This window comes from Megascapheus bottae, chromosome 12, assembly GCF_031878675.1.
Source record: "Megascapheus bottae isolate mThoBot1 chromosome 12, mThoBot2.hap1, whole genome shotgun sequence".
In the NCBI taxonomy this organism is placed as follows: domain Eukaryota; kingdom Metazoa; phylum Chordata; class Mammalia; order Rodentia; family Geomyidae; genus Megascapheus; species Megascapheus bottae.
The window spans coordinates 48,368,818-48,394,922 of record NC_143520.1 but is presented as its reverse complement, the minus strand read 5'-3'; the positions used below and the strand labels follow the sequence as shown (position 1 = coordinate 48,394,922).

Below are 26,105 nucleotides of genomic sequence, written 5' to 3'. Positions count from 1 at the left end.
AGTCTTGGCCTTGAAAAACATCAGTAACCATATGTAAGCCTTCCTATGATGAAGAGCCTCAGACACCAGAACCAGACTGCCTGGAGTTAAATCCTGGCTGCACACCTTTCTGGCTGTGTGACCTTAGGCTAATTAACCTCTCTGAGGATGAGAATATTACCTACCTCCTAACATTATTGTGGGGATAAAATAAGCTCATGAATGTTAATAATACAGTTGGTGTTATCAAGCTATGATCTATCTATTCTAGTCTCATTCTGAGACAGAAATATTGGCTGTTCAGTTGTTTGTATGTCTGTGTAGCCTCAGCCAAATCTAGGATGGACATTCTACAAGGCAAATGATGTACTTTATTTAATATATTCATAACATAAAATACACAGAAGGTGTCTGATCTTTACATTTACAATACTGCTTACTCAGGAGGTTGAAATCTAAGGATTGCAGTTGAAAGTCAGCCTGGACAGAAAAGTTAGTGAGACTCCTCTCCAGTTAAACTGAAAACAAAGCCAGACGTGGAGGTGTTGCTCACGTGGTAGAGTACTGGGCTTTGAGTGAAGTCACTGAGCAAGAGATTAAGTCCCCGAGTTCAAGCCCTAAGTTCTAGCACAAAAGAAATTTAAAAGAAAGAAAGAAAAAAGATACTTAAAAGGCAACAGATAAGGGGCCGGGAGTTTGGCCTAGTGGTAGAGTGCTTGCTTAGCATGCGCGAAGACCCGGGTTTGATTCCTCGGTAGCACATACATAGAAAAAAGCTGGAAGTGGTGCTATGGCTCAAGTGGTAGAGCTCTAGCCTCGAGAAAAGTCCAAGGACAGTGCTCAGGCGCTGAGTTCAAGCCCCACAACTGGAAAAAAAAGGCAGCAGATCAATGCAGTATGTAGCTTGTTTGGATATGCATGAAAATAACTAAAAGGACACTTTTGAGACAATTGGAGAAGTTTGAATATGGATTGCATATTAGCTATAAGTGAATTATTGCTTTTTCCCAGGAGAGGTGATGGCATTGAGTTTCCATAAACCAAAAAGTCCTTATTAGAAATACAAATGGAAGTATTTCTAGGTGAAAAGACATGATGTCTACTATTAGTCTATTCAAAACCAAACCAAAAGGGTAATAAGGATAGAGAGTGAAGAAAAAAGCAACCAACCAGATGAACAAGCAAAAAAATAGTGGCATAGATGAAATGAAACAACATTGACAAAATACTAGGTTTTTTTGGGGTTTTTTTTTTTTTTTTTGGTCTGAAACCGGGACTTTAACTCAGTATTGGATGCTTTTGCTTATTGGCTGAGCCATGCCTCCCACCCCAAATGCTAGTTTTTGTTGAAGATTCATGAAGGGTTCAGGGGTCTTCATTATACCATATTCTATTTTTTTGTGTATATATTTAGACATTTCCATAATAAAAATGGATGAAAATGTATATGTATTTGTGTTATGGAGGTTTGAATTGCTAGGCAGGTGCTCTCTTCCGTGTGAGCCACTCTTCTCGCTCTCATTTGTGTTATTTTAAAGATAGGATCTTAGTTTATGACTGGGCGGGCCTGAACTTTGATCCTCCTATTTGTGCTTTCTCATATCTTTGGGATGAGAAGATTGTGACACGGATCAAAAACCTGAACACAAAGTAAATATAATTCTGTTTATCCCAGGCTAGCTCAAACCACAGTGTCTTGCCTCCAGTTCCAGGGTATAGGGATTATAGGGCTATGTATTCCTTTTTTTTTCTTTTCATTTAAAAAAAACTTGCCCCAGGTGGCTCTTCAGAGAACCACTGCTTTTAAAAATAATTCCTGGGCTACATAGAGAAACCTCATCTTGGCAACAAAAAATAAGCAAAAAATAAATTAAAAATTGGGTTGGACAGTCTTGGAAGCATTTTTTCTTTCTTGTAGAAGAAAAAAATTCTCTAGATGCATTTTAATTCTCCTTGTTCTGAGATATTGAAGCAAATATTGTTCAAAGGGTTTCTGGTTTTCTTCACTGTCCAACTGTACTGTGGACAAAATCATGCACACATAATCACTTGGCTTAATAATGTAGGTGACCATATCGGGACACATTAGAAGCAGATGCAAAACAAAGTATTTTTAAATGTCATGGGCTCATATCATTACTTGCAATTTAACTCAGCTGAGTACATAAATAGGATATACTTTTTTGTTGTGTTTTCTGAGATACCCATTTCTATTACTGTAACAATATATATTACCTCATGGGGACTTTCTGCCTGGGTTGGCTTCTGTGATCTGCAGATCTCAGCCTTCTGAGTAGCTTGGATTACAGATGTGAGACACTGGCCCCCAGCACCAGAAACCATTTTTTGCTTAGCTAGCCTTGAACTGGGATCCTAATCTTTGCCTCCTACATGGCTAGGATTATAGGCATGAGTCACTGCTCCTAGCTTATATTTCTTTTATACTCTGGGTGTGCATGTTCGTGTGTGTGTGTGTGTGTGTGTGTGTGGACACACGTGTGCATGTGTGTGCTGCTTCTGTGGCCTGTCACTCTTGCTTAGCTTTTTTGTTCATGAATGGTGCTCTATTACTTGAGCCACACTTCAATTTCTGGCTTTTTGCAGGTTAATTGCAAAGAGTCTTTTAGATTTGTCTGCCCAGGCTGGAGCTGAACATTGATTTCAGCTTTCTGAATAGCTAGAATTAGAAGAGTGAGCCACCAGTTCCCAGCTCTTTTATACTCTTTAATTCAACAAACACTTGGTCTCAGGTGATTTGTCAGTCATCTCAACTATGCTGAAAATATTGCATAAAATTACTGCCAGGCTATGTGTATATGAAACACAAATGGATTTCATGTTTCCACTTGGGTTCTATCCATACAATATATAATTATGTATGTACAAATATTTCAAAATCCTAAAAATGTCTGAAATTGGAAACTCTGTGGTCCTAAGCTCTAAGCTTGTAGTGATTGTGTCTCAGAACATTATGAGGATCACTGAGAACATACAAATGAAAAGTCCTTGGGAAAAGGATCTCTTGGCCATTAGAAAGGGACCTTTGGGATAAACTAGTGACTGCAAGAGAAAGCGGGCTAGCGGTGCCCAAGATCCACACTCTATCAGCCTACTCTTGGGAACTGTGTAAAGGATCGCTCAGACTTTACATGGTAAATGAAAAAACTTTCCCTATAGGATTGGCAGAAGGAAGGACAGATGAGGGTTCCCGGTGTTTTTACCTCATAATGTGGTCTGGAAAATGGAAGAAAAGCACTGACCAATAATCCTATTTGAAAGTCCATTTGGTTCATTGTGGAACCTAGGTTACCATTTGTGAGTCCTGTGCGGCTTTTTCTGTGGCTTCCACCAGGGGGCACCAGATCCCCAACACAGTGAATACAACCTTTCTAAGGGGCCACACTGTTGTACATCATGGCTCTTGGAAGGCCCAGAGAGAAATAACAAGAAATTCGCTTTGTCTAAAGATGGGGAAGCAGAAATGGTATAAAAATACATATGTGGACATGTGAACAAGTTCAATGTGCTGTAACAAGATCTGAAACAGAAAGGTCACCAATAATGTCATACTGAGTAGCAGGAGGGGAGGTGGACATGGTGGGATAAGCCAGGGGCTCAATAACTGATTGTTGGGTGCTGCTGAATGAGGTAGCACGAATGAAGTAGTGTTAGATTTGGAGAGGATGAGTTCAATTCTTTGACCAAGTATTGTTGGGTTAATGCTGTGGCAAAGACTAGGTACAATCTTGGGAAGCTTGAACTGGGAAGGCATCAGGGTAGAGGAGTCTCAGGGAATGACATCAGAAAAGATACTGTGTACAGACAGTGAGCTGTGCTTAGGGAATTACTGGTAAACTAGGCCTTTAGAAAGCCCAGGGAGTGGGCATGTGGCAAAGGGATGGGAGGGGGAAGAGTGTGGTTCTGAGTCCTTGGGAAACCTGAACATTAGTGGTAAATGCCTGTAACATTAGCTATTCAGGAGGCTGGGATCTGAGGATCAAGGTTAAAAACAAGGATGTGAAGGAAACTCTAATCCAATTAACCACCCAAAACAAAGTCAGAAGTGGTGTTGTGGTTCAAGTGGTAAAGTACCAGCCTTGAGTGAAAAAGCCAAGGGCCAGCAGCTGAGGCCATAGTTGAACTCCATTATTAGCATGTGCATGTGTGTGCAAACACACACACACACACACACACACACACACACACACACACACACACACTTCACCTTACCTGGAGAAGGATAAGCTAAACTGGAGAGGCTGTTCACTTATAGGGGATGGGTATAAACATGGCGTTAAGATGGGATAAGAATGAGGGTGGGGGAGCAGCATTCTCATTCTGAGTGTGCCTCTGTGATTAATGGTCCCTTCTAACAAATAAATAATTAAAACCAACTGGGATGGAGGAAGTTTGGCCTAGTGGTAGAGTGCTTGCCTAGCACACACGATGACTCAGATTTGATTCCTCGTTACAACATACATAGGAAAAGCTGGAAGTGGTGCTGAGGCTCAAGTGGTAGAGCTGTAGTCTTGAGAAAGTCCAAGGACAGTGCTCAGGTCCTGAGCGCAAGCCCCAGGACTGGCAAAAAAAGAGCAAAACTAACCAGGGCCAGGCACAGGTAGCTCAAGCCCATGATACTTGCTACTCAGGGGGCTGAGATCTGAGGATCATCCAGATGTGAAACTCTTATCTCCAATTACCTACCACCAAAAGCCAGTAATACCAGAGCTGTGGCTTAAGTGGGTGGAACACTATCCCTCAGCAAAAGCAACATGTAGGCCCTGAGTTCAAGCCCCAGGACCAGCACACACAATAATAAACAAATAAACAAAACTACGATTGTGGGAACTCAAGACAGAATTCAAACAGTAGCAAAGCACACATCTCTAAAACATAACTCAAACACACTGATGGGAGTGGGGAAAGAAAAAACTATCCTGTGACTTACAGCACTGTATTCGGACTGGATCCTAGCAAGGTAGTCCACAAGAATATTCTAATCTAGTAAATGTGTGGGCTTTTGTGTATTTATGCTTGTATGTGTGTGAGCATGTGCATGCACATGTGTATACTGAGGGTCTGGGTGCTGTTTTACTCACAGCTAGTGCTCTGCCGCTTGAGCCACAGCTCTTCTTGTTGGTGGCTGATTGGAGATATGAGTCTCACAGATTTTCCTCTCTGGGCTGATTTGAACTGCAATCCTCAGATCTCATCTTTCTGAGAGTAGATAGGATTACAAAAGTGATTCACTGGTGCCCAGCAGTAAATGTGGTTTTTTTTTTTCCGACAGGGAAGAAGTTTAGCTATTATTCACTTTACAGAGAGATTAAGATTGAACAAATACACATAGTCAAACGATCTGGTTTTTACCAACTCCTGTTCCTGGTCCCTTTACAATGACTTTCTGCCCCAGTGCTTCTGTGAGTTACCATGGGGGTGTTTTCTAGTTGTTCTCAAGTCAGCTTGCCATCTTCCGATATCCCCTCCACTCAATCCCCCTTTGCCGGTGTGTGAGAGTGGCATAGCACATGGGGTTCACTCTTCCTGGGAGCAGCTGGCAATGCCAAAGTTAGTGGTGTCAGCTCTGAGCAGAGATGCAGGAGCAGCCCCCTCTCAAGACTGATTCTTTGTCTGGCCCCTGGATCCCAAACCACAGAAGACTGCCATAAAACAACCATCAGTGCCCGGCTCCAGGACCCCTATAACAGTGGCTCAGGCCTTTGTCTGAAAGGAACTGTTATAGCATGTAAGGCTTGGGCTAAAAAGCATCTAACACAACTATCAAACGAATGACATTTTATTTTCAGAAAGAAACAAAGTATACACTATATACATCCATCCACATTTCAATTTTTATCTCTAAAAACTTTAATGCTAAGAGGTTGGAATGTAAATGGGCATCAAGAGTCCCAGCAACTTGCAAAAGCAGATGAGAAGAGCTGGTGGTTTTTACTGCAGAATCAGGTATGTGTTGAGAGCTTTGCTCCGCAGATTCTTCATCTCCTCCAGTACTTTCTCCGCCGACTTCTCTGCTGGTTGTGCCTGGTCTTTCACTTCTCTGAACATAAAAAAAAGGACATACAAAGGTAATTAATGACATGAAGTAGTCGAGGCACCCAATAGCATCCAACACTCCATTAAACACTGGAGGTTTGCCAGGTGCTGGTAGCTCATGTCTGTAACCTAGCTACTCAGGAGGCTGATATGTGAGGATCACAGTTAGAAGCCAGCTGGGGCAGGAAAGTTGAGACTCTTATTTCAAACTACTCAGAAAAGGCAGGAAGTAGTGCTATTTGACTCCAAGTGGCTGGGCACTAACCTTGAGAGGAAAAGCTCAGGTACGCCATCTAGCCTGAGTTCAAGTCATAGGATCAATATGAGGAAGAAGAAGAAGAAGAAGAAGAAGAAGAGAAGAAGAAGAAGAAGAAGAAGAAGAAGAAGAAGAAGAAGAAGAAGGGGAGGGGGAGGAGAAGGGGAGGGGAGGGGGAGGGGGAGGAGGAGGAGGAAAAAGAAGAGGAGGAGGAGAAGGAGGAGGAGGAGGAGAAGAAGAGGAGGAGGAGGAGGAGGAAGAAGAAGAAGAAGAAGAAGAAGAAGAAGAAGAAGAAGAAGAAGAAGAAGAAGAAGAAGAAGAAGAAGGGGAGGGGAGGGGAAGGGGAGGGGAGGGGGAGGGGGAGGGGGAGGAAGAAAAGAAGAAGAGGAGGAGGAAGAAGAAGAAGAAGAGGAGGAGGAGGAGGAGGAGGAAGAAGAAGAAGAGGGGGAGGAGGAGGAGGAGGAGGAAGAAGAGGAGGAGGAGGAGGAGAAGGAGAAGGAGGAGAAGGAGAAGGGGAAGGGGAAGGGCAGGGGGAGGGGGAGGGGGAGGGGGAGGATTGGTGTGTATGTGTACACACACATATGCATGAATGTGCTCACATGCCAAGTGCCAATTCTGGGTTTGAAGTCATGGCTTGGGTGCTGTTGTATAGCTCTATTGCTCAAGATTGGCACTTTGCCACTAGAGCCACTTTCCCACTTTTGGGTTTTGTTGGTTAATTAGAGATAAGAGTCTCCTGCCAAGCTGGTTTCAAACCTCAACCCTCAGGTCTCAGCCTCCTAAGTAGCTAGGATGACTGGCATGAGTCACCAGCATGTGGGCAAAGTTTTTGTTGAACATGTAGATAAAATTTTAACTATTGTTAGTAATAATTGATTAACAAGTAAAAAAACCTCAGCTTGCCAGGGATTCAAATTTGGCCTCTAGTCTCAGCTGTGCCTGTTTCCTAGCATGGGCAGGCTATCTAAAATGTTAGGTCTCTAGTCGTTACCCACTGATGATGCTAATTCCTATCTAATGCGTAACAAGAACTTAATCACAGCCATCCCGGCATGCCTTTTAAATGCTCTACCAGCATTAGTTGGTATTTCAGCTTTATGAATAAGGCTGTTCAGAGTATTTCTTTTTTGTACAAGCATGCCAGTACTAGGGATTGAACTCAGGTCCTACTGTCCCTTACTCAACTCTTTTTTTCTTTTCTTTTCTTTTTTTTGCTTAAGGCTGGCTTAACACTTGAGCCCCAGACCCAGCCTGACATTTTGCTGGTGATTTTGGAGACATAGTCTCATTGATTTTTCTGCTCTAGGCTGGCTTTGAACCTTAATTCTTTGGCTCTTATCCTCCCAAGTAGCTAGAATGACTAGTGTGAGCCACTGGCACTGGGCTATGATTTTTTTTATTTGTCAGTCCTGGGGCTTGAACTCAGGGCCTGGGCACTGTTCTTGAACACTTTTTCTCAAGGCCAGTGTGTTGCCACTTGAGCCACAGTGCCACTTCTGACTTTTGTTTGGGGATGTGGTACCAAGGAATTGAACCCAGGGCTTTGGGTATGCTAGGCGAGCATTCTACCACTAAGCTACACTCCCGGTCCCCTGGGCTATAATTTTTAACAGCATGATGCTTGCATTACCCATCAGCCCCCTTGTCGAGAGGTGAAGGAAAGAACATTTTTTTTTTAATGTTTGGCATCTCAATTCTTGGAAGTACTCCAAGGAAAATAGCTGCCCTCCGGCATGTTATAAGTAAGGTAACTGAGGCCCAGGAAAAAAGATAACTTGGCTCAAAATCTCTATATGATAAATGATAGAGATGGGATTTAGACCCAGTTCTTGTCTGGCTCTAAACCCTGGGTTTCTTATAGTAAATTAAACTCAATCAGCTACTAACAAGAAATAAACTCATTTCTGACACTGAATGATAAGCACATGTAAAAACTGAATTCAGGAGCTGGGAGTGTGGCCTAGTGATAGAGTGCTCGCCTAGCAGGCCTGAAGACCCAGGTTTGATTCCTTGGCACCATGTACAAAGAAAAATGCTGGAAGTGGTGCTGTAGTTCGAGTGGTAAAGCTCTAGCCTTGAGAAAAGCCCAGGGACAGTGCTCAGGCCCTGAGTTCAAGCCCCAGGTTAAAAAAAAAAAAACTGGATCAATGTGGAGATGATTATTGTGCACAAAATGTAGATAAAAATTTGAAGCATTGAAAACAGGACTCTTTTAAAGCTTAAGATATTTAGATTCAGATACCATGGAGGCAACCTTGCACTTCATGCAAGACAAATTTTACCCAAGGCTACAGCTTAGTCAGAGAGGATCCACTTACTTGTCCTTCTTCCCATCCTTGGTACTCAGCATAGGGAACTCTGCTCGGATCATTTCTGGAGTCAACATAACTTCGATACTATGTTCGCAGATATCCCTGGAAAAGAAGACATTGAGTGGGAATGACTTTTCCTTTCTGACATAAAAATAGAATGAAATATTGTGATCACTTAAGACATGCATTTCTGTGGCTTTCAATGTTAGTTTCATCTACTTCTGTTGAATCTATGTTCAGAGAAGCATAAGGCTGACAGATGGTTTTCTGACAGCAAACAATGGTAGGAATCATTATTTATAGCCACGAATAAAAATAGGGTCACAGAGTCTATATTCATTTTCAAACACTCATGAGACATTTGATGAAATAGACCAGGTCGTGGGTCATAAAGAGACTTGAAATGATTTCAAAAAATTAGAATAATTGAAAACTATGTTTCTCTGGCCACCGCAGAATTTGAATAAAAGTTGTAGCTGGTTATTGGTGGCTCATGCCTGTAATCCTAACTACTCAGGAAGCTGAGATCTGAGAATCAAGGTTCGAAGCCAGCCTGGGCAGAAAAGTCCATGAGACTCTAATCTTCAATTACTCAGAAAAACAAAAACAAACAAAAAACCTGAGTTGAAAGTGTGGCTGAAGTGGTTGAACACAAGTGTTGAGAATAAAACGCTAAATAAACCTAGCAATGCCCTGCATGTAGACGTTTTTATTATGATGCCCCCCCCCCACATACACAGTCAATACTATGGCAATGAGCTTTCACTCAAAATAATTTCACATCAATTCAAATTTGTAAAAGAAAGCATAAAACCGAACAAGATTCTCTAAAAGCTTTACATAATTTATGACTTCATTTTAGAAATAATGTGAAGCCAGGCACTGATGGCTCATGTCTGTAAACAGAACTAGTCAGGAGGCTCGGATCTGAGGATTGCAGTTCAAAGCCCACTCCAGACAGGAAACTTTGTGACACTCTTATCTCCAATTAACCACCAGAAAACCACTATGGTTCAAAGTGGTAGAGCACTAGCCTTGAGCTGAAGAGCTCAGGGACAGCATCAGGCTCGGGGTTCAAGTACCATGACAGACAAGAAAAAAAGTGAATATAAATTAATAATGAACATGAAACTAAAAGGAGGAGAAAATAAATAACCTTTCTCAAGGAAATGCAGCTCCCTCAAAGGAAAATCTTCAAGAAAAACTGCAAAGGTACAGCATATGGACAGATTAAGATACAGAGGTGCTGTCTGAGCTGGTTAACTCTCATAATCATGAAGTATACTTTGAAATCTTGACTGATAATAAACAGCTACGAATTTTCTTTCAGGGCACAGCTTTCCTCAGAGAACTTTTTTGCATTCATTTCCTATGTGCAACTCCTTTTTGAAATTTTTCTGTGTTACCATATATACTAACACAAATGTTGCCTATGCTATTTTCCTGCCTTCTGTGCAATGCTTCTCTGTTGTTTCAGGAGCATCGAAAGCCATTCTCCATGCATTCATCTATAACCGCAGACCAGGTGGAAAGAATAAGTGATCGAACAGAAACTCTGTTTTAAGTTGCCTCTTCTACCACCACAGAACTATCTTCAAACTATCTTCAAACTCTTCAGTAAGTAGTCTTCAGACTATCGTGACTTCATTACTAGCATCTGGAATATCATTAGGTGGGATGCCATGTTGGCTTTGTTATAGTTGTTCTACATCACCAATCCTGTCACCCAAATTTGGCGTCTTCCCTCACCCTGTCTTTTGGTTTTGATGGGAACTGTGGCTTTTAGGGACATTTTAATTTATTGAATTTTGACTTTAGGAATTTGACCTTTTTGTTAAAAATTTCAACATTTGGGGGTCTGGGAGCATAGCTTAGTGGTAGAGTGTTCTAGCAAGCACAAAACCCTGGGTTCAATTCCGCGGCACCACACATACATAGAAAAATCTGAAAGTGGTGCTGTGGCTCAAGTGGCAGAGTGATAGCCTTGAGCAACAAGTGTCCAAGGACAGTGCCCAGGCCCTCAGTTCAAGCCCTAGGACTGGGAAAAAAATTCAACATTTGGGATGATCACTTTGCACAATATCTGCATCATTGCTTGTAATTCTTGGGTAGAAGTTGCTGAGATTGTCCCATCCCCATGGAAGGAGGGAAAGTCCAGATCAGCTAGGCTATGTCCTGCTTCTGCCCACCACAGTGTGTTCTGAGCATGGCACTCAGGGGTAAAAACTAGAGTGGAGTGCTTGACTGCAGTGCTTGTTCAACTCGCACAGAGGCGACACCACCATCCCAGAAGCTCTCTGCCTCTCGAGACCAGCTCATACTAAATCCTCAGCTCTGTCTTACTCTTCCTGACATCTGTGAGTAATCCATCGGCTCAGCCTGACTTGTACACATCATCTGTCTCACTGAGATAGACTTAAGAGTCTTTCTAGATGCCCAACAAACACAAGAATATATTGATAAGTGAGTGTTTACAATATTTTGAAAAGTGACAGGAGTTAAATAATGAGCACTTCATCAGTGAAATGAGCATATTCGTGCAGAGCGTTAATCTCATGTGGTTACTGTATCTGACTTTGTTACCTGGTATACCTGGTATATATATATATATATATATATATACTTATTTATTTGAAATAGGGAAGGGAAAGGGAAAATAAGATGATTGGGAGGGGGTGGGGGTAGGGAAAACATGAGAAGGGGTATCAGTGTGTGAGAAGTAATGTACCCATTACCTGACAAATGTAACTGTAATCCCTCTATACATTATCCTGACAATAAAATACAATAAAAAAAAGAAATGAAGACTTAAGAATAAACTTCGGGGCATTATATGCACCACTTTTTCTAGTCACCTATGGGAGTTATTTCATTTTAAAGATGAAGTGATCAAAGCAATGGGAAGTGATCACTTGCCCAAGGTTTGGAGTGAGTGAGTGGCAGGGTAGAAGTTTGAACCTATAGGCCAGAATCTTTTTTTTTTTTTTTTTTGGTGTCTGTCCTGGGGCTTGATTTCAGGGCCTGAACACTGTCCTTGGGCTTTGTCAAGGCTAGAGCTCTAGAGCTCTACCACTTGAGCCTCAGCACCACTTCTGGCTTTTTTCTATATATGTGGTACTGAGGAATCGAACCTGGGTCTTTGTGCATGCTAGGCAAGCACTTTACCACTAGGCCAAACTCGCGGCCCTTAGGCCATAATCTTTTCTTACTATGGTATGCAACATCTTGAATACTCTGTGGTCATTTAAGTAAAATTAATTTTGACAACAGCTGATTTGGATGTGAGTTGCCTCCAGAGATGGCTCATGTGTCTTGAGCTCTATTTTGACCAGGTAAGATGTGAGGCGTTGATAGCAGGATATTAGATTTTTGAAGTTGTTTCCCTTAGAAGGGATTAAGGCAGTTCTTTGAGGACCCTGAGTTACTTCTTGTGAGAGCAAGTTGTTGTAAGCACAAGCCTGGCTTCCTATCTGGCTTTCTATCTATGCTTTCACCACTGTGATGCCATCTGTCATGAAGCTGATTCTCATCACTGCTGAGTGCCCTTTGGCCACCAGAACTGTGAGGTAAGGAATGATCTACCCTGCCCCCCCCCCGTCTCTCTCTCTTACACATACATACTCTCTCTCTCTCTTACTCTTAAATCAAACTAGCCTGTCTATTTTGTTACAGTAACAGAAAACAAATAATATGAATTGGTATATGTAAAACTTGGTTATGTTGCTTAATTATTCCATAAAACTTAACTCAATTTTACTTTTTCCTAATAACACCTTCTAAAAGAGACTTCTATGGGGCCAGGAGTGTGGCCTAGTGGTAGAGTGCTTGCTTAGCATGCACACAGCCCTGGGTTTGATTCCTTGGTGCCACATACACAGAAAAAGCTGGAAGGTGCTGTGGTTCCAATAGTAGAGCTCTAGCCTTGGGAAAGGTCAAGGCTCAGGACCTGAGTTCAAGCCCCAGGACTGGCAAAAAAAAAAAAGAAAATTAAAAAGATATTCTCATTTCCTTCTGGAAATTATGTAGTGATACAATAAAGACCGAGGCATATTTTTAGCAAAGAGAAAGCAATGACTATATTCTAGCAGCATCTGCAAATAGAGCAATGGCTGTGGGTTAGGCCAGAGACAGCGGTTCCCTAGGTAAGGGTTATACTTAGGGGCTCAGGGTGGAGAAGCTACCCCTAAGACTAGTGCACATGCTTTGCCTGGCCCACGTTTTCCATTTTGGATCTGCTGGTGCGTCTCTAGACACTAGATTAAATAGATGTGGCAACAGGAAATTCAGAGCTGCCTGCTCACTGGCTATTCGATGTCAATCACTAATACCAAATGCAAGGTGTTTGCGTCTAGCGTTAGTCTATTCAAATCCTTACATCTTTCATAAACAACTCAAGTCCACATGACTTCACTCCTCCTCTGCTCCCTTTCCCTAAACTCCCAGAATACTTAGCAGTCAGCAGGGTTTAGATCTCAGGGCTGGATACCAGCTGAGTACCTCCACAGGGATGGTTTCACTGGGCATCAGCTTTATCTAATTATCTTAGTTGCAAACTCAGGTGCTGTGTACTCTTCTGAATTCCAGGATATATTTTGGAAAACAGACCACATTCGAGATGAAAGGCAAAAATAAAATACCGTTCAGCGGTTTCCAGTCTATCTTCTTCTGGTAAGGCATCCAGAGGGGCAGGGGCGTCGATGGGAAGCAGAGCTGAATTGTAGGAATCACAGCTGTAGAAAAAATAAATCCACACAAGCAATCAAGGAAAATCAGCACACTCCTAGTCGTAGCAACTTGGATGTGATTTTCTACAGCACTTCAACGTCACCACGTGGAGACCTCTACTTCTCTGCCTTCTTCCCTCAAACATCCAGCCACGTTTCTCAAAAAGGCAAAGAGCACAAGAGGCCCCAGGAGATCCTTGCAGCCACTTTATGAAGTTAGTCTGTCTTCGGTATTTTGTTACAGTAACAGAAAAAGAACACACAAATTGGGGTATCTAAAAACATTATGCTCTATTGGTTAAGCTAGAAAACTGAAATGGATTTTTTTGGGGGGGTTGGAGAATGTTTCCAAGTAAGATGTTTTCTGGAATGTGAAAACAGGATCACAGGAAGATCTGGTATCTGGTGTGTGTGTGTGTGTGTGTGTGGAGAGAGAGAGAGAGAGAGAGAGAGAGAGAGAGAGAGAGAGAGAGAGAGAGAGAGAGAGAGAGAGAGAGAGAGAGAGAGGGAGAGAGAGAGAGAGAGAGAGAGGGAGAGAGGGAGGGAGGGAGGGAGGGAGGGGGAGAGAGAGAGAGAGAGAGAGAGAGAGAGAGAGAGAGAGAGAGAGAGAGAGAGAGAGAGAGAGAGAGAGAGACTTGAAGGGTTCCATCTCCAGAAACCACATAAAAAATAAAATATAAAATTAAAAATCCTGCCTGGTGTCAGTGCCTCACACCTGTCATCCTAGCTACTCAGGAAGATCCTGGTTCAAAGCCAGGTGGAGCAGGAAATCTAGGAGCCTCTTATCTCCAATTAAGCACTAAAAAGCTGAAAGTACAGCTATGACTCAAGCAGTTAGAGTGCTAGCCCTGAGCAAACAAGCTGAGTTCAAGTTCCAGGATTGGCAGACACCACGTGCATGCATAAACACACACACACACACACACACACACACACACACACACACACACAATTGTAATATTAAAAGGTGGTAGCAGGCTTCTGTTGCTAAATGATGAGACAGGCACTTGCTGGTTTGGATCTCAGCTTCTTCTTTTTTTTTTTTTTGCCAGTCGTGGGCTTGAGCTCAGGGCCTGAGCACTGTCCTTGGACTTTGTCAAGGCTAGAGCTCTACCACTTGAGCCTCAGCACCACTTCCAGCTTTTTTCTATGTATGTAGTACTGAGGAATCGAACCCGGGTCTTCATGCATGCTAGGCAAGCACTTTAACCACTAGGCCAAACTCCCGGCCCTCAGCTTCTTCTTTATTATTTATTAATTTATTTATTGCCAGTCCTGGGGCTTGAACTCTGGGCCTTGGTGCTGTCCTTGAGCCCTTTTTGCTCAAGGTTAGCCATCTACCACTTTGAGCCACACAGTGCCACTTCCAGTTTTCTGTCAGTTAATTGGAGATAAGAGTCTCACAAACTCTGCTGCCCAGGCTGGCTCTGAACCATGACTCTAAGATCTCAGCCTCCTGAGTAGCTAGGACGACAGGTGTAAGCCACCAGCACACAGCTTCTTAGAAACTTTTAAAATACTACTAAAGAAGTAAAAACTGAACACATAACAGCAGTGGACAAAAGTTTTCAACAATTTGGCATGAGAAATTTCTAAAACAGCAAACAGAAAACCAAGCACACCCATGGAAAAAGACTGATGATTGTAGTGTCCCTGTGCAGCTGGGTAGAAAGAAAACCAATCTGTGACCTTTTGAAGGTTGGAAGAGAATGGGGAAGGCCTCAGTGAACCAGCCTGCCCAGATTTTGAGAGATACTATTCTGTAAGAAAGAAAAAAGCAAATGCAGGAGAGCATGTAAGTGCATATGTCCTGTTCAGCATTATGGAGAGAAACTCAGGGAGGGTAGTTGGAAGACTAAGTGGAGCCAGTCCTCAGGGAGGAGTGGGAGGGAGGGGCCCTTCCCTGAGCATGACTTTGTGGAGCTCTTACTTTTGAAAATATGGTGATGTTCTACGTATTGAAAAGGTAAAAATTAAATCTGTAAGAAAGGGAAATTAATCATAAGCAAATGGCACCAGGCACTAGTTGGCTCACACCTGTAATTTTAGCTACTCAGGTGTCAGAGATCTGAGGATTGTGGTTCAAAGCCAGCCTGGATAGGAGAGTCCATGCGACTCTTGTCTCCAGTAAACTACTACAGAGAGTGCTAACTTTGAGAAAAAAAACAGCTCAGGGACAGTGCCTATAGCTGACAGGATACCTGAGAAAAGTGAGAGGAGGGCCTGGGCCATTCCCCAGAGACCAGGCTGATCTGCAGTGATGGAACAACCACCACCAAGAGGTTCCAAGAAGCAGAACGAATTAATTTTGAAAACATCCTCAAACTATGTTGATCTTACTTTCTTTTCCTGGTGTAAATATATTTCTTTCTTTGTTTTCTTTTTTTGTTGTTGCCAGTCCTGAGCTTAGGTTCAGGGCCTGACCACTGTCCTGGGACTTTCTCAAGGCTAGAGCTCTACCACTTGAGCCTCAGCACCACTTCCAGCTTTTTTCTATGTATGTGGTACCAAGGAATTGAACCCGGGTCTTCATGCATGCTCGGCAAGCACTCTACCACTAGGCCAAACTCCCTGCCCCAGTTCTCACATTTTTTCTGAATAGTTCATCATCTACAAAGCCAAAAGCCTGGGGACCACTGGATTTAGGCAATTTCTTTCTTTGTTTCCTTCCTTCCTTCCTTCCTTCCTTCCTTCCTTCCTTCCTTCCTTCCTTCCTTCCTTTTCTCCCTCCCTCCCTTCTTCCCTCCCTTCCTCCCGCTCTTTTTTTCTCTCCCTTCCCCTTCTCCCTTCCCATTCCCTTTCTCCCTTTCACTTCCCCTTCTCCTTTCCCCCTTCCCCTTCTCCTTCTTCCGTCCCTTCCCTTCTTCTTCTTTCCCTTCCCTTCTCCTTCTCCTTTCCCTTCCCTCTTTCTTCCTACCTGTTTCTTTTTCATTATGCTAGTGCTGGGATTTCTCTCTCTCTCTTTTTTGTTAAAGAATTTATTAACATTGATTTTTACATTGTATTTCAAGTGTCATGTTTAACAAACAAGTATTCAAGAAGGGAATATCTGTATACAATCACCGGCACTCAGGTTTTAGAACATAATTAAAGTTAAGCTGAGGGTTTGTATGTCATAGATACATATTAATCTGTGTAATAAACATTATGTCTATAGAGTATATAGCCCATCATAGATTATTATGTCTACATAGCTATGTTTATATCTCCAAGACCATGTCCATAACATTGGGTACCCAAATATTGAGTCATTGCTCTTGTACTCTTTGGATCTATAGCCACATACTAAGGGTACCCTGCACCTATTGTTCCTTTGATCTTGACTTATTTTACTCAACATGATTCGCTCTAGCTTCATCCACTTTCCAGCGAATGCCATTATTTTATCTTGTCTGTTGGCTATGTAGAATTCCATTGTATGTATGTATGTATGTATGTATATATATATATATATATATCACATTTTTTGTATCCATTCATCTGCAGTAGGGCATCTGGATTGTTTCCATGGCTTGGCTATTGTGAATAGTGCAGAGATGAACATAGCTGAGCAGGTGTCCTTATCATATTCTGGGTTATGATGTTCAGGGTTGATGCCCAGGAGTGGTATGGTGGGATCGTAGGGAAGGTCTATTTTCAATTCTTTAAGAAACCTCCACACCGCTTTCCAGAGTGGCTGAATTTGTTTACATTCCCACCGGCAGTGAAGTAAGGTTCCTCGTTCTCCGTAACCCTGCCATAGTGCTGGGATTTTTAACACAGGGCTTCAAGGTCTCACTTGACCTTTTTACTCAACCCCTTGAGCCACAGCTTCATTTCCAGATTTTTGATGGTTAGTTGGAGATAAGAAGAGTTTTACAGACTTTACTGCCCGGGCTGGCTTTGAACCACAATCCAAACATCTTAGTCTACTGAGTAGTTAGGATTACAAGTATGAGCTACTACCATTTCTTTGGGTGCTGCTCAATCTTAGATTTTATGGAGGTCTGAACACTCAATAAAATCTCATGGACATATTAACAAGTAAAGAAACCAGAAAACTCTGAATATTCTCATGAATATAAAATAAATCAAAAAGGACTTGGAATAAACAAATGCTAAACAATCACACTGCATGGTTTAATAATATGCAGACAAATCTCAGGGTCCAAATGCACAAGAGAAATACCATAAGTAATAGGAGGTAATTTATTCAAATAAAATGGCCACAGATTGAAAAGTCACTAATAGATCTGTAGTCTGAATGTTTGTGCCTCGCCAAAAGTCATACATTGAAATCTAACCCCCAATGTGAATGGAGGATCTAGTATGTATTTGGGTCATGGGGTAGAGCCCTCAAAACTGGGATTAGGGCTTTCAGAAGAGGAGCCCCAGAGGACTGTCTTCATCTTCCCTGTGAGAACACAGCCCTCATTGGGGTCCAAAGACTCACACCCAGCTACGTTTGGCTTAATATTTACATGGGTTAAATGTTCTGGTTTTGGCACTGGGCATCACACCCAGGGACCCTCAGCCACCCTCGAGTTTTTGTTTTTTTCCTTTTTCTTTTGGTGGTACTGCAGTTTGAACTCAGGACCCCATACTTACTAGGTACAACTGAGCCATGACTCCAGTCCTTTATTGTGCTAGTTATTTTTGAGATAGGGTCTTTTTTCCTTTCTCAGGTGGATTCACCTAGTTTAGGTTTTCCATCCTAGCGGGGCTGACAGGTGCATATCACCATGCCCAGTTTCTTTTGTAAAGCTGGAGTCTCAAGGACTTGTTTTCCAAGGCTGGCCTGGAACCACTATCCTGCTTATCTCAGTCTCCCATGTAATGAAAAGTGACAGGCACTAACTAGCATGCCCAGCTATCATAAATGGGGTCAGTTTAAAAAGTATTCAGACTCCCAGCTAAAAGGAGTCCAGGAAGGGGGTGCCAGCGCCATCTAGTGGCAACGGAGTGATTGCAAGGTTTAGAATGTGGATGAGTGAGTGACCAATGCAAACAGCAGGCAGGATGCTAGATGCTTTGCATGGCCTTCATGTCAGTGTTCGTGACAGTCTGGTGAGGACACCATCGCCCATGTCACAGGAGAGGACATGATTGTTCCAGAGCTCCAGGAAGAAACTGACTCACCCAATTGCAGAGAATAGCCATCAATATTAGAGGCAGCTTTCTCATGCCAAGGCTCTTGCATTCTATCCTTCCACTGTCCACTCACCCCCAATTTTGGAGGTTATTTATTTTAAATAAAGAGCAGAGATGTTGAGTTTGAAAAGACAAGGGAGCAGAGCAGCTATAACAGGGATGGAACAATGGAGTCCTATGCTGGGTGCTTTTTATTGGTGACCAGGCACAGAGAGAAATGGAGAGAGGCACTGGGGGTAAAATCCCCAAAAGGGACACAAAGGAAGAAGCCTTTGGAAGCTCAGCTGCATTTATCTTAAATCAAGGGGAATTTTCTGGCTGGCAATGAAGGAAAAAGTCAAATAGAGTGTCACAGGCTGGCTTCCAAAGTCCTTGCATATCTATGGAGGGCAGATAGACAGACAGTGGCTGTGCAATGGCTGAACACTGAGTGAATGCCTTTTCTTGGGGGGGGGTCATGGGGCTTGAACTCAGCCTGGGCACTGCCCCTGAGGGTTACCATCCTACCCCTTGAGCCACAGTGCCACTTCCGGTTTTCTAGTAGTTAATTGGAGATAAGAGCCTCACAGACTTTCGTGCCCAGGCTGGCTATGAACTGCGATCCTCAAATCTCAGCTTTCTGAGCTACCATGCCTGGCTTGGGTGAATGTCTTAGGATAACTCAGTACTATGAACTGGGTAATGTAGAAAGAGAACTTTGGCCCATCATGGTGACCCAAGGTCGAGGGGCTGTATCTAATAACAGCCTCTGTTCTGTGGAGGCTAAGGTCATCACATGGCAAGGGAGAGCCAGTGAGCATCCATGGGGCTTTTTCACATTCATCTCAGACAAGTAGGTTTAATCATGGGCTTGGCTCGATGACCTTGCTACTCTTCTGAGAGGCCTCACGTCTAGATACCTTTCATCAGATGAAGTATCCACACTCTTCCCATTTCCCACTGCGTCTCAGAAGGGACAAACGCTGGCAATGATCATCATTTAGTAGACATTCATAAAGAAAAATCAAGGCTGAGAAGAGCCTTATAACAAGCCCCGCCCTCCGTCTCACTTACCAGAGGACAGGCCAAGGAGTGTAGTGGAGGAACCCGGCTGACCCAAGCTCTTGCATGTGTGCTGTTCTCAATGTTTCTAAGCCAGGGGATGGAAGCTCACTGGTGGGCTGGGGGAGGGAGAGGATCCCCTGCAGGGATCAGCTTTTCTGACCATCTTAGGCATGGGGCCTCATTGAAAGAGAAGATGATAGTTACCTCGAATCATTGTGGGACTCTAGTTACACACACTCACCAGTATGGGAAGAGCTACATTTATAAGGACAATAAATTGGTACAAGAAGTTCAAGGCTCTGAAGTTGGTGCTGATCAGACTAAAGAAAAGGCCACTAGGCTTCCTGTTTATCTGAGAACGTTGCAAAGATATTGAATAGCCTGATTAGCAAAACAGTATATACTCTAAATTTCTTCCTGGGTGGTCCAACAATATCTTCACCTATCTGTTGCGTATCTGAGGCTGAGCCCCAAGTTGTGCATAGAGCTGAGTGTTTGTGGAGAGGTGGGACCCTCATGAATACTAGATGGAGATGGAGAGGACAGTGGGTTCTTTGGAGCTGTGGATGGTGCAGGAGGTGGATCTTGGGCAATTTAACAGACTAACCATGACTATTTCAGCTGGATTCTACTGTTTAGTTGTCTACCTGTGCTGAAGTGCTACTTGTCAATAAGTCCTTGCAACACCACTTTTTCAAAAATGTAATAAGACAACTTAGATTAAGACGCATTTGCTGGTCTCTGGTAGCTCATGTTTGTAATCCTAGCTACTTAGGAGGCTGAGATTTGGACAGGAAAGTCTGTGAGACTCTTTATCTCCAATTAACCACCAGGAAACTGGAAGTGGTGCTGTGGCTCAAAGTGGTAGAGCATTAGCCTTGAGCAAAGAGCTCAGGGGACAGTGCCCAGGCCCTGAGTTCAAGCCCCACATTGACCAAAAAAAAAAGACAACTTCATTTGACTATTTTTTGATTAAGATGACTTCAAAAATAGGAAAATCAAGAGTCCAGCATTCTATCTCTCAGACTTGCAAACCTCTCACATTTATTCTTTGTTGTGTGATTGGACACAGTGTTGTCATGTAACTCCTGTAATCTGTGGAATTAGTGACCTCCTGGGAGCAGGAAGGTAGCCACCTTACCTCTTGGTGATCTCTATCTTAGAGGGGTCTGGTATGGAGGAGAGCACCACGGGCTGGAACTTCTTCCAGTGCATGATTCCAGGGATAATGTCCTGTAACAGCAATAGGAATGGGGTCTCATGGGAAGGAGGAAGGCACGTTCAGAATTGTGTGTGTGTGTGTGTGTGCGCGTGCGCGCGCGTGCGTGTGTGTGCGCGCGCGCGTGCATGTATGCATGTGTGCATGCACATTTGTATGTGCTAGTAGTAGAGTTTGAACTCAAGGTCTTGCTCTTTCACTCAGTTTGCCTGCTCAGATGGCTCTTTATCACTTGATCCAGACCTCCAGACTAGCTTTTTGCTAGCTAAGTGAAGAGGGACTCTTGAGGACTTTTCTTCTCAGGCTGGCTTGAATTGAGGTTCTCCAGGTCTCAGCCTCCCGAGTAGCTAGGATTACAAACATGAGCCACCAAAGCTCAGCTTTCAGTTGACAATTTTTAAGTGCTAAAAGGTTAGTTTCAAGATTGATTATTTCAGTAAGTTTGATTGCATTTATCTAACACAAAAAAGAATGTTGCTCCAGCAAAAGCATTAAATAAGGTGGTGTACAAGCCGTGTATTTGTGGCTTTTGTTGGGCAGCTGAATTTGGAGGATCAAGGTTCAAAGAAGGCCAGCCTGGCACAATTTCACTAGACTCCTCTCCAAAATAACCAGAATAAAACAGGACTGGAGGGGCATCTCAAGTGATAGAGTATCGGCCTAGCAAACATGAGGCTCTGAGTTCAAACTCCAGTCCCACCACTGCGGATGGAGGCAGTACAGGATGAGAACAAAATACAGTGCCCCCCCCTCGCCTTCACTAGCCATACAAGCAACATATCTTTGAAGCAGAGATCAGGAGTGGCCTCACAATGTGTGCTAATGGCTGTGAAGATGATACTAATGTAATATTAAAGAAGATAGTGGTACATCAATGGCATATCGGGAAAGCAGACAGTGTGGGACAATGCACTGGGTAAGACTGGTTAGGTGACCACTGGCTCAGTTAAGTGCAGGGCCTATGATATAGTTGGGGGTATGTATGGATGGAGAGAAAGGAAGAAGGCCTTTGTTCAATCAGCTTTAGTGTGTGTGTGTGTGTGTGTGTGTGTGTGTGTGTGTGTGTGTGTGTGTGTGTGTATGCTGGTCCTTGGCTATTATTACTCTACCTCTTGAGCAATGTCTCTAGTCTGGTTAATTGGAGGTGAAGTCTCCTGGACTGTTCAGCTCAGGCTGGTTTTAAATCAAGATCCTCCAAGTCTTGGTCCCAAGTTACCAAAAGCCTGTGGGCCAAGCTAATGAACTTGGAGCTGCTCCTACCAGCAGTAAGTCCTTGGAGCAGAACCAACAGGATGAGATTTGTGTCAATGGAAGATTCCTATGGAATGTGATGAGCCCAGGGATTGACTAGAGGAGGCCCTGGTAGCTCAGGAGGTGGGCTGGTCAGCTATGGGGCGTGGGAGAGGGAGGGAGTCAGGTTCTGAGTACAAACCCCTGTTTGTAACACATGGAAGAGGCAGTTTGAGGTGTGGCTGGTGGAAGTTAGAGATCATGACCAGAGTTAGAGATTCATTGAGGTTGAGCAGTCTGGAGGTGAATCTCAAGACATCAGGCAAGGTTGGTCACTTAGAGGAAGAATTCTTTGGAGCCTCTTCTGTGCATTTGTCCCACTGACCCCCTGTGTATGCTGGTCTGTATACTAGAAGAGATCGAAGAAAGAGGAGGTCAGAACAAGGTGGGTTACGGATCTTAGGGCCGAGGTAGGAGTGAGGGCTCAGTTCCCTCAGTGCAAGTGTTGACAAAAGCCTGCCAAGAGGTGGGTGTGGCCTGGACAAGGCGGTGTTAGTGTGGATGGGACAAAGGTGGCATTTATTCTCCTTGCACTCTTGTGTGTATGTGCAGGTCCTGGAGCACTGTCCCTGAGATTTTATGGCTCAAAGCTAGTGTTCTACCATTTGAATCACAGCTCCACTTCCTCTTTTTGGTAGTTAATTGTCCAGGCTGGCTCCAAATCATGAACTTCAGGTCTCTGAGTAGCTAGGATTACAGGCATGGTCTTCCATGCTCACCCCCCAGCCCACTCCCTGCATCCAGGCCGCCTCTGTAAGTGAACTGAGAGAGGGCTTTACCGTGTGATGGAGAAACTGCTTCTGGGTGAGGGGAATGCTGGATCCCTCGTGGCACTCCTGTGTGAACTTGTATTTGGGGTGAGAGCACAGATGGTAATCTATCTGAGTTTCTGCGTAGGTCAGTGGATGCATCACGGCAAACAATCCTGGGTTGGGATTCTGCAGGAGAGAGAAAGGTTTTCTGTGTATCCATCTGCATGCCAGGTCTCGGATGGGCATTGGCTTGTTCTCCCCATGGCTCCCGCGTGTATTCACACTTTGGGCTTCCGTGTTAAGCTGTCTGGAAGGAGACACAGGAGACCCAAGGTTTATTCAAGTGGCCATGCATTAAGATGTCCTAGTCACACAGAAGCACCACTTTTCCAGTTTAAGAGCTTCTTCACAAGCCATTTAGGTTTTCTCACAGTGGTATCAAGTGTAACTGAAATCACAGCTCAGAATGGCTTCAAGTATTTGCTTCTAATTACAATGAATTAGGGGATTATTAAATTAGCAAACTGGTTTAAAAAGAAAGCAAATAAGCCTTTGAGTCTGCAAACAAAAATAGCCTCTTAGACACTCTGCTAAACAGACAACAAAGGCCGTGACATTTGGTATACCAGGAAATGTCAACATTTAACATTATTGTGGTAGTGGTTTTAATTCAGGATGGCTCCAGGGGGATGCGGTATCTGGTTTTAAGGGAGATCTTAATTTTCTTTAAAACTAATATCCTGAATAACTAATTGAAGTGCAGAGCAATTATATCAAAGTACTAAAATATGGGACCTTCAAATGTCCTTTCCAGAGTTTGTACAACAAACCTTCTACTCTTGTCCCAAACAACACAGCTCTTCCTGACATAGTTGCTACCCTCAGATTTTTGGGAACCACTAGGCTGAGATTTTGCTCCTGTGATATCTGTATCTATATCTATATCTATATCATCTACATTTTGCCAATTGTGGGGCTTGAACTCTGAAGTAGCCAGGATTAAGGCATGAGCTATTGGCATCCAGCTACATCACTATGTATTTTAACAATTAGAAAAGGCCCTGAAGTCCATCTTAGGCAAACCTGATCCCAAGGACAAGAGCCAAACACTCCCGCCCACAATTTAAATATCTGTAGAGAGTGGGGAGACATTCCAGTTCCCGGATGCAGGGGATGGAGGGCCCAGAAGTGGTGTGCTGATAAGTCAGGAATGCTGTAGCGACTATGTGTCCCTGAGCTGGGACGAGGGCAAAGTCTGGGGGAAAGGCTGAGGGGACTCTGCTGAATGCCCTGATGTAGAGGAGGAGGGTGGGGAGGGGACAGAGCCCATGGACAGTGTCTGCAATGGCCACAGTATGTGGAAATATGCCATGCCTCAGTGAGGCATGCACATAAAAGGAGACAATGTTATGGGAATGAGCTGGCCATTCCCTACGAGGGCAGCCATGAGGGCAAAGGGGTGTAGTACTGGGGAGGGCTAATCACCTAGGAGCCTTGAGGAGTGTCCCCTGCTATGTTTGACTGAGGCATGAGAAGGATCTAGTCTCTTTTTTGTTTTTGGTTGATTGTGGGGCTTGAACTCAGGGCCTAGGGGTTGTTCCTGAGCATTTTTGCTCAAGGCTAGTGCTCTACCACTTTGAGCTACAGCTCCATTTCTGGTTTTTGAATGGTTAATTGGAGATAATAGTCTCAGGGGAACTTGTCTCAGCTGGCTTTGAACCGAGCCCCTCAGATTTCAGCTTCCTGAGTAGCTAGAATTGCAGGCGTAAGCCACCAGTGCCCAGCTACATTATTCTCATTATGCTTATTCGTCTATTCCTCCTCCTCCTCCGCCTCCTCTTCTTCCTCCTCCTCCTTCTCCTCCCCCACCCTCTCCTTCTCTCTTGCTGATACTGATATTGAACTCAGAGCTTCATGCTTGCTAGACAAGAGCTTAACCACTTGAGCCATGTCCCTAGCCCTGTCCCTTATTTCTTAGTAATCTACCTCATATGGCACCTATCATGTAAGGTGGCCCAAGAACACGATACCCCTTCCAAATTCCTCTTATCAATTTTAAAGTCATCTTATTCTTCTTAGTAAATGACTTTTGTGACTTAAAATGATGCACTTAGGCATCCGTTCCTTACTTCTTTTCCTCTTCAGGCACTGGGATTTGAACTGAAGGCTGGTGCTAAACCACATGAGCCACAATTCCAGGCCAGTCTTCGTAATTATAGATGGAGTCTCTTTTCTGCCCAGCCTGGCCTCAAATCTCAATCCTCTGGTCCTCTACCTTCTGAGTCTCTGAGATTACAGGTGTTAGCCACTGACAACCAGTTTTGTTTCACTGTTTTTTTTTTTTCTTGCTAGTCCTGGGGCTTGAACTCAGGGCCTGGGCGCTATCCTTGGACACTTTTTGCTCAAGGCTAGTGCTTTGCCACTTGAGCTACAGCACCACTTCTGGCCTTCTGAGTATGTGGTACTGAGGAATAAAACCCAGGGCTTCCTGCACACTAGGCTATGCTCCTGGTTCTTGTTTCACTGTTTTTAAATTGAGTATTTCAGCTTCTTTTCAGATGAAATGAAAATCATAATCTGGAGCCATAGTCAAGCGTACCCTGTTCTGCTTATTGGTTGTTTCTAAAGTTGAAGACTAATAAATGGCATTCTTTTTTTTCCTATGTGAATATTTTTCTGAAGACCTAGATTATAGTTTTTTTGTGTGTGATGGTTCGATGTCATCCTGAAGAGCAAGTAAATAGTATAATACTTGCCTATCAGGCATGAAACTCTTGGTTGTGTCCTCAGATCCCTCCCCCAGCCTACCCCATCCCCCCAGTTCAAAATTGTGACTCTTGAGTCATCATTGGAGTAGAGTTCTGGTATAATAGCCAAATGTTTTCCATTTTCTATTGACTCTTAAAAAAACACTCCAAATTTTAGTTTGGCTTCTTACTTTGAACATATTGTATAGATTTTTAGTTGATATTCTTTCCTCTGGAGTTTATAATTGCCTTTTAAAAAATTTGAATGGTGTCTATTTTGAGTGTTCCCATTCTTGCATCTGCACTGTTTTCTCATGCACAGAGTCCACCTTTTCTATACAGTTCTCCCCAGAGCCACTTATGCTCTTTCATGCTCCACACACATGCGCCTCAACACCTTATTATAATGTGTTACTGCACGTCACCAGTACTTCTTTCCTTTCCTTTTTGTCTCTCTTTTTTTCTTACTGCTATCTTGATCTATAATTGGTATATAGTAAGTGATACAATTTGAAATATGCCATTTGAGATTTTTTGACATAAGCTATCCCTGCAAAACCATCACCACCATAAAAATAGCATACATTTCTGTCACCTC

At 43.4% G+C, this 26,105-nt stretch overlaps 1 protein-coding gene and 1 long non-coding RNA gene across 4 annotated transcripts in view; one reads left to right on the top strand and one right to left on the bottom strand.

The window, feature by feature from the left end:
• Nucleotides 1-5,779: 5,779 nt before the first annotated feature.
• Cfap221 (cilia and flagella associated protein 221) overlaps nucleotides 5,780-26,105 on the bottom strand; it is a 95,197-nt gene continuing 74,871 nt past the window's right edge. For all 3 annotated transcript variants that reach the window (XM_090342950.1, XM_090342952.1, XM_090342951.1), the window contains 5 exons: nucleotides 22,788-22,946; nucleotides 20,641-20,732; nucleotides 13,239-13,331; nucleotides 8,608-8,703; nucleotides 5,780-6,037 (listed from right to left, as the gene is read on the bottom strand). In XM_090342950.1, coding sequence (XP_090199076.1) covers nucleotides 5,929-6,037; nucleotides 8,608-8,703; nucleotides 13,239-13,331; nucleotides 20,641-20,732; nucleotides 22,788-22,946 — 549 coding nt within the window. In that variant the 3' untranslated portion in view covers nucleotides 5,780-5,928. The remainder of the gene's footprint in view (nucleotides 6,038-8,607; nucleotides 8,704-13,238; nucleotides 13,332-20,640; nucleotides 20,733-22,787; nucleotides 22,947-26,105) is intronic.
• Nucleotides 5,849-13,418, top strand: LOC150056508 (uncharacterized). Its single transcript, XR_016537269.1, has 3 exons — nucleotides 5,849-5,943; nucleotides 10,079-10,218; nucleotides 13,186-13,418. It is a non-coding gene; the product is annotated as an uncharacterized LOC150056508 (long non-coding RNA).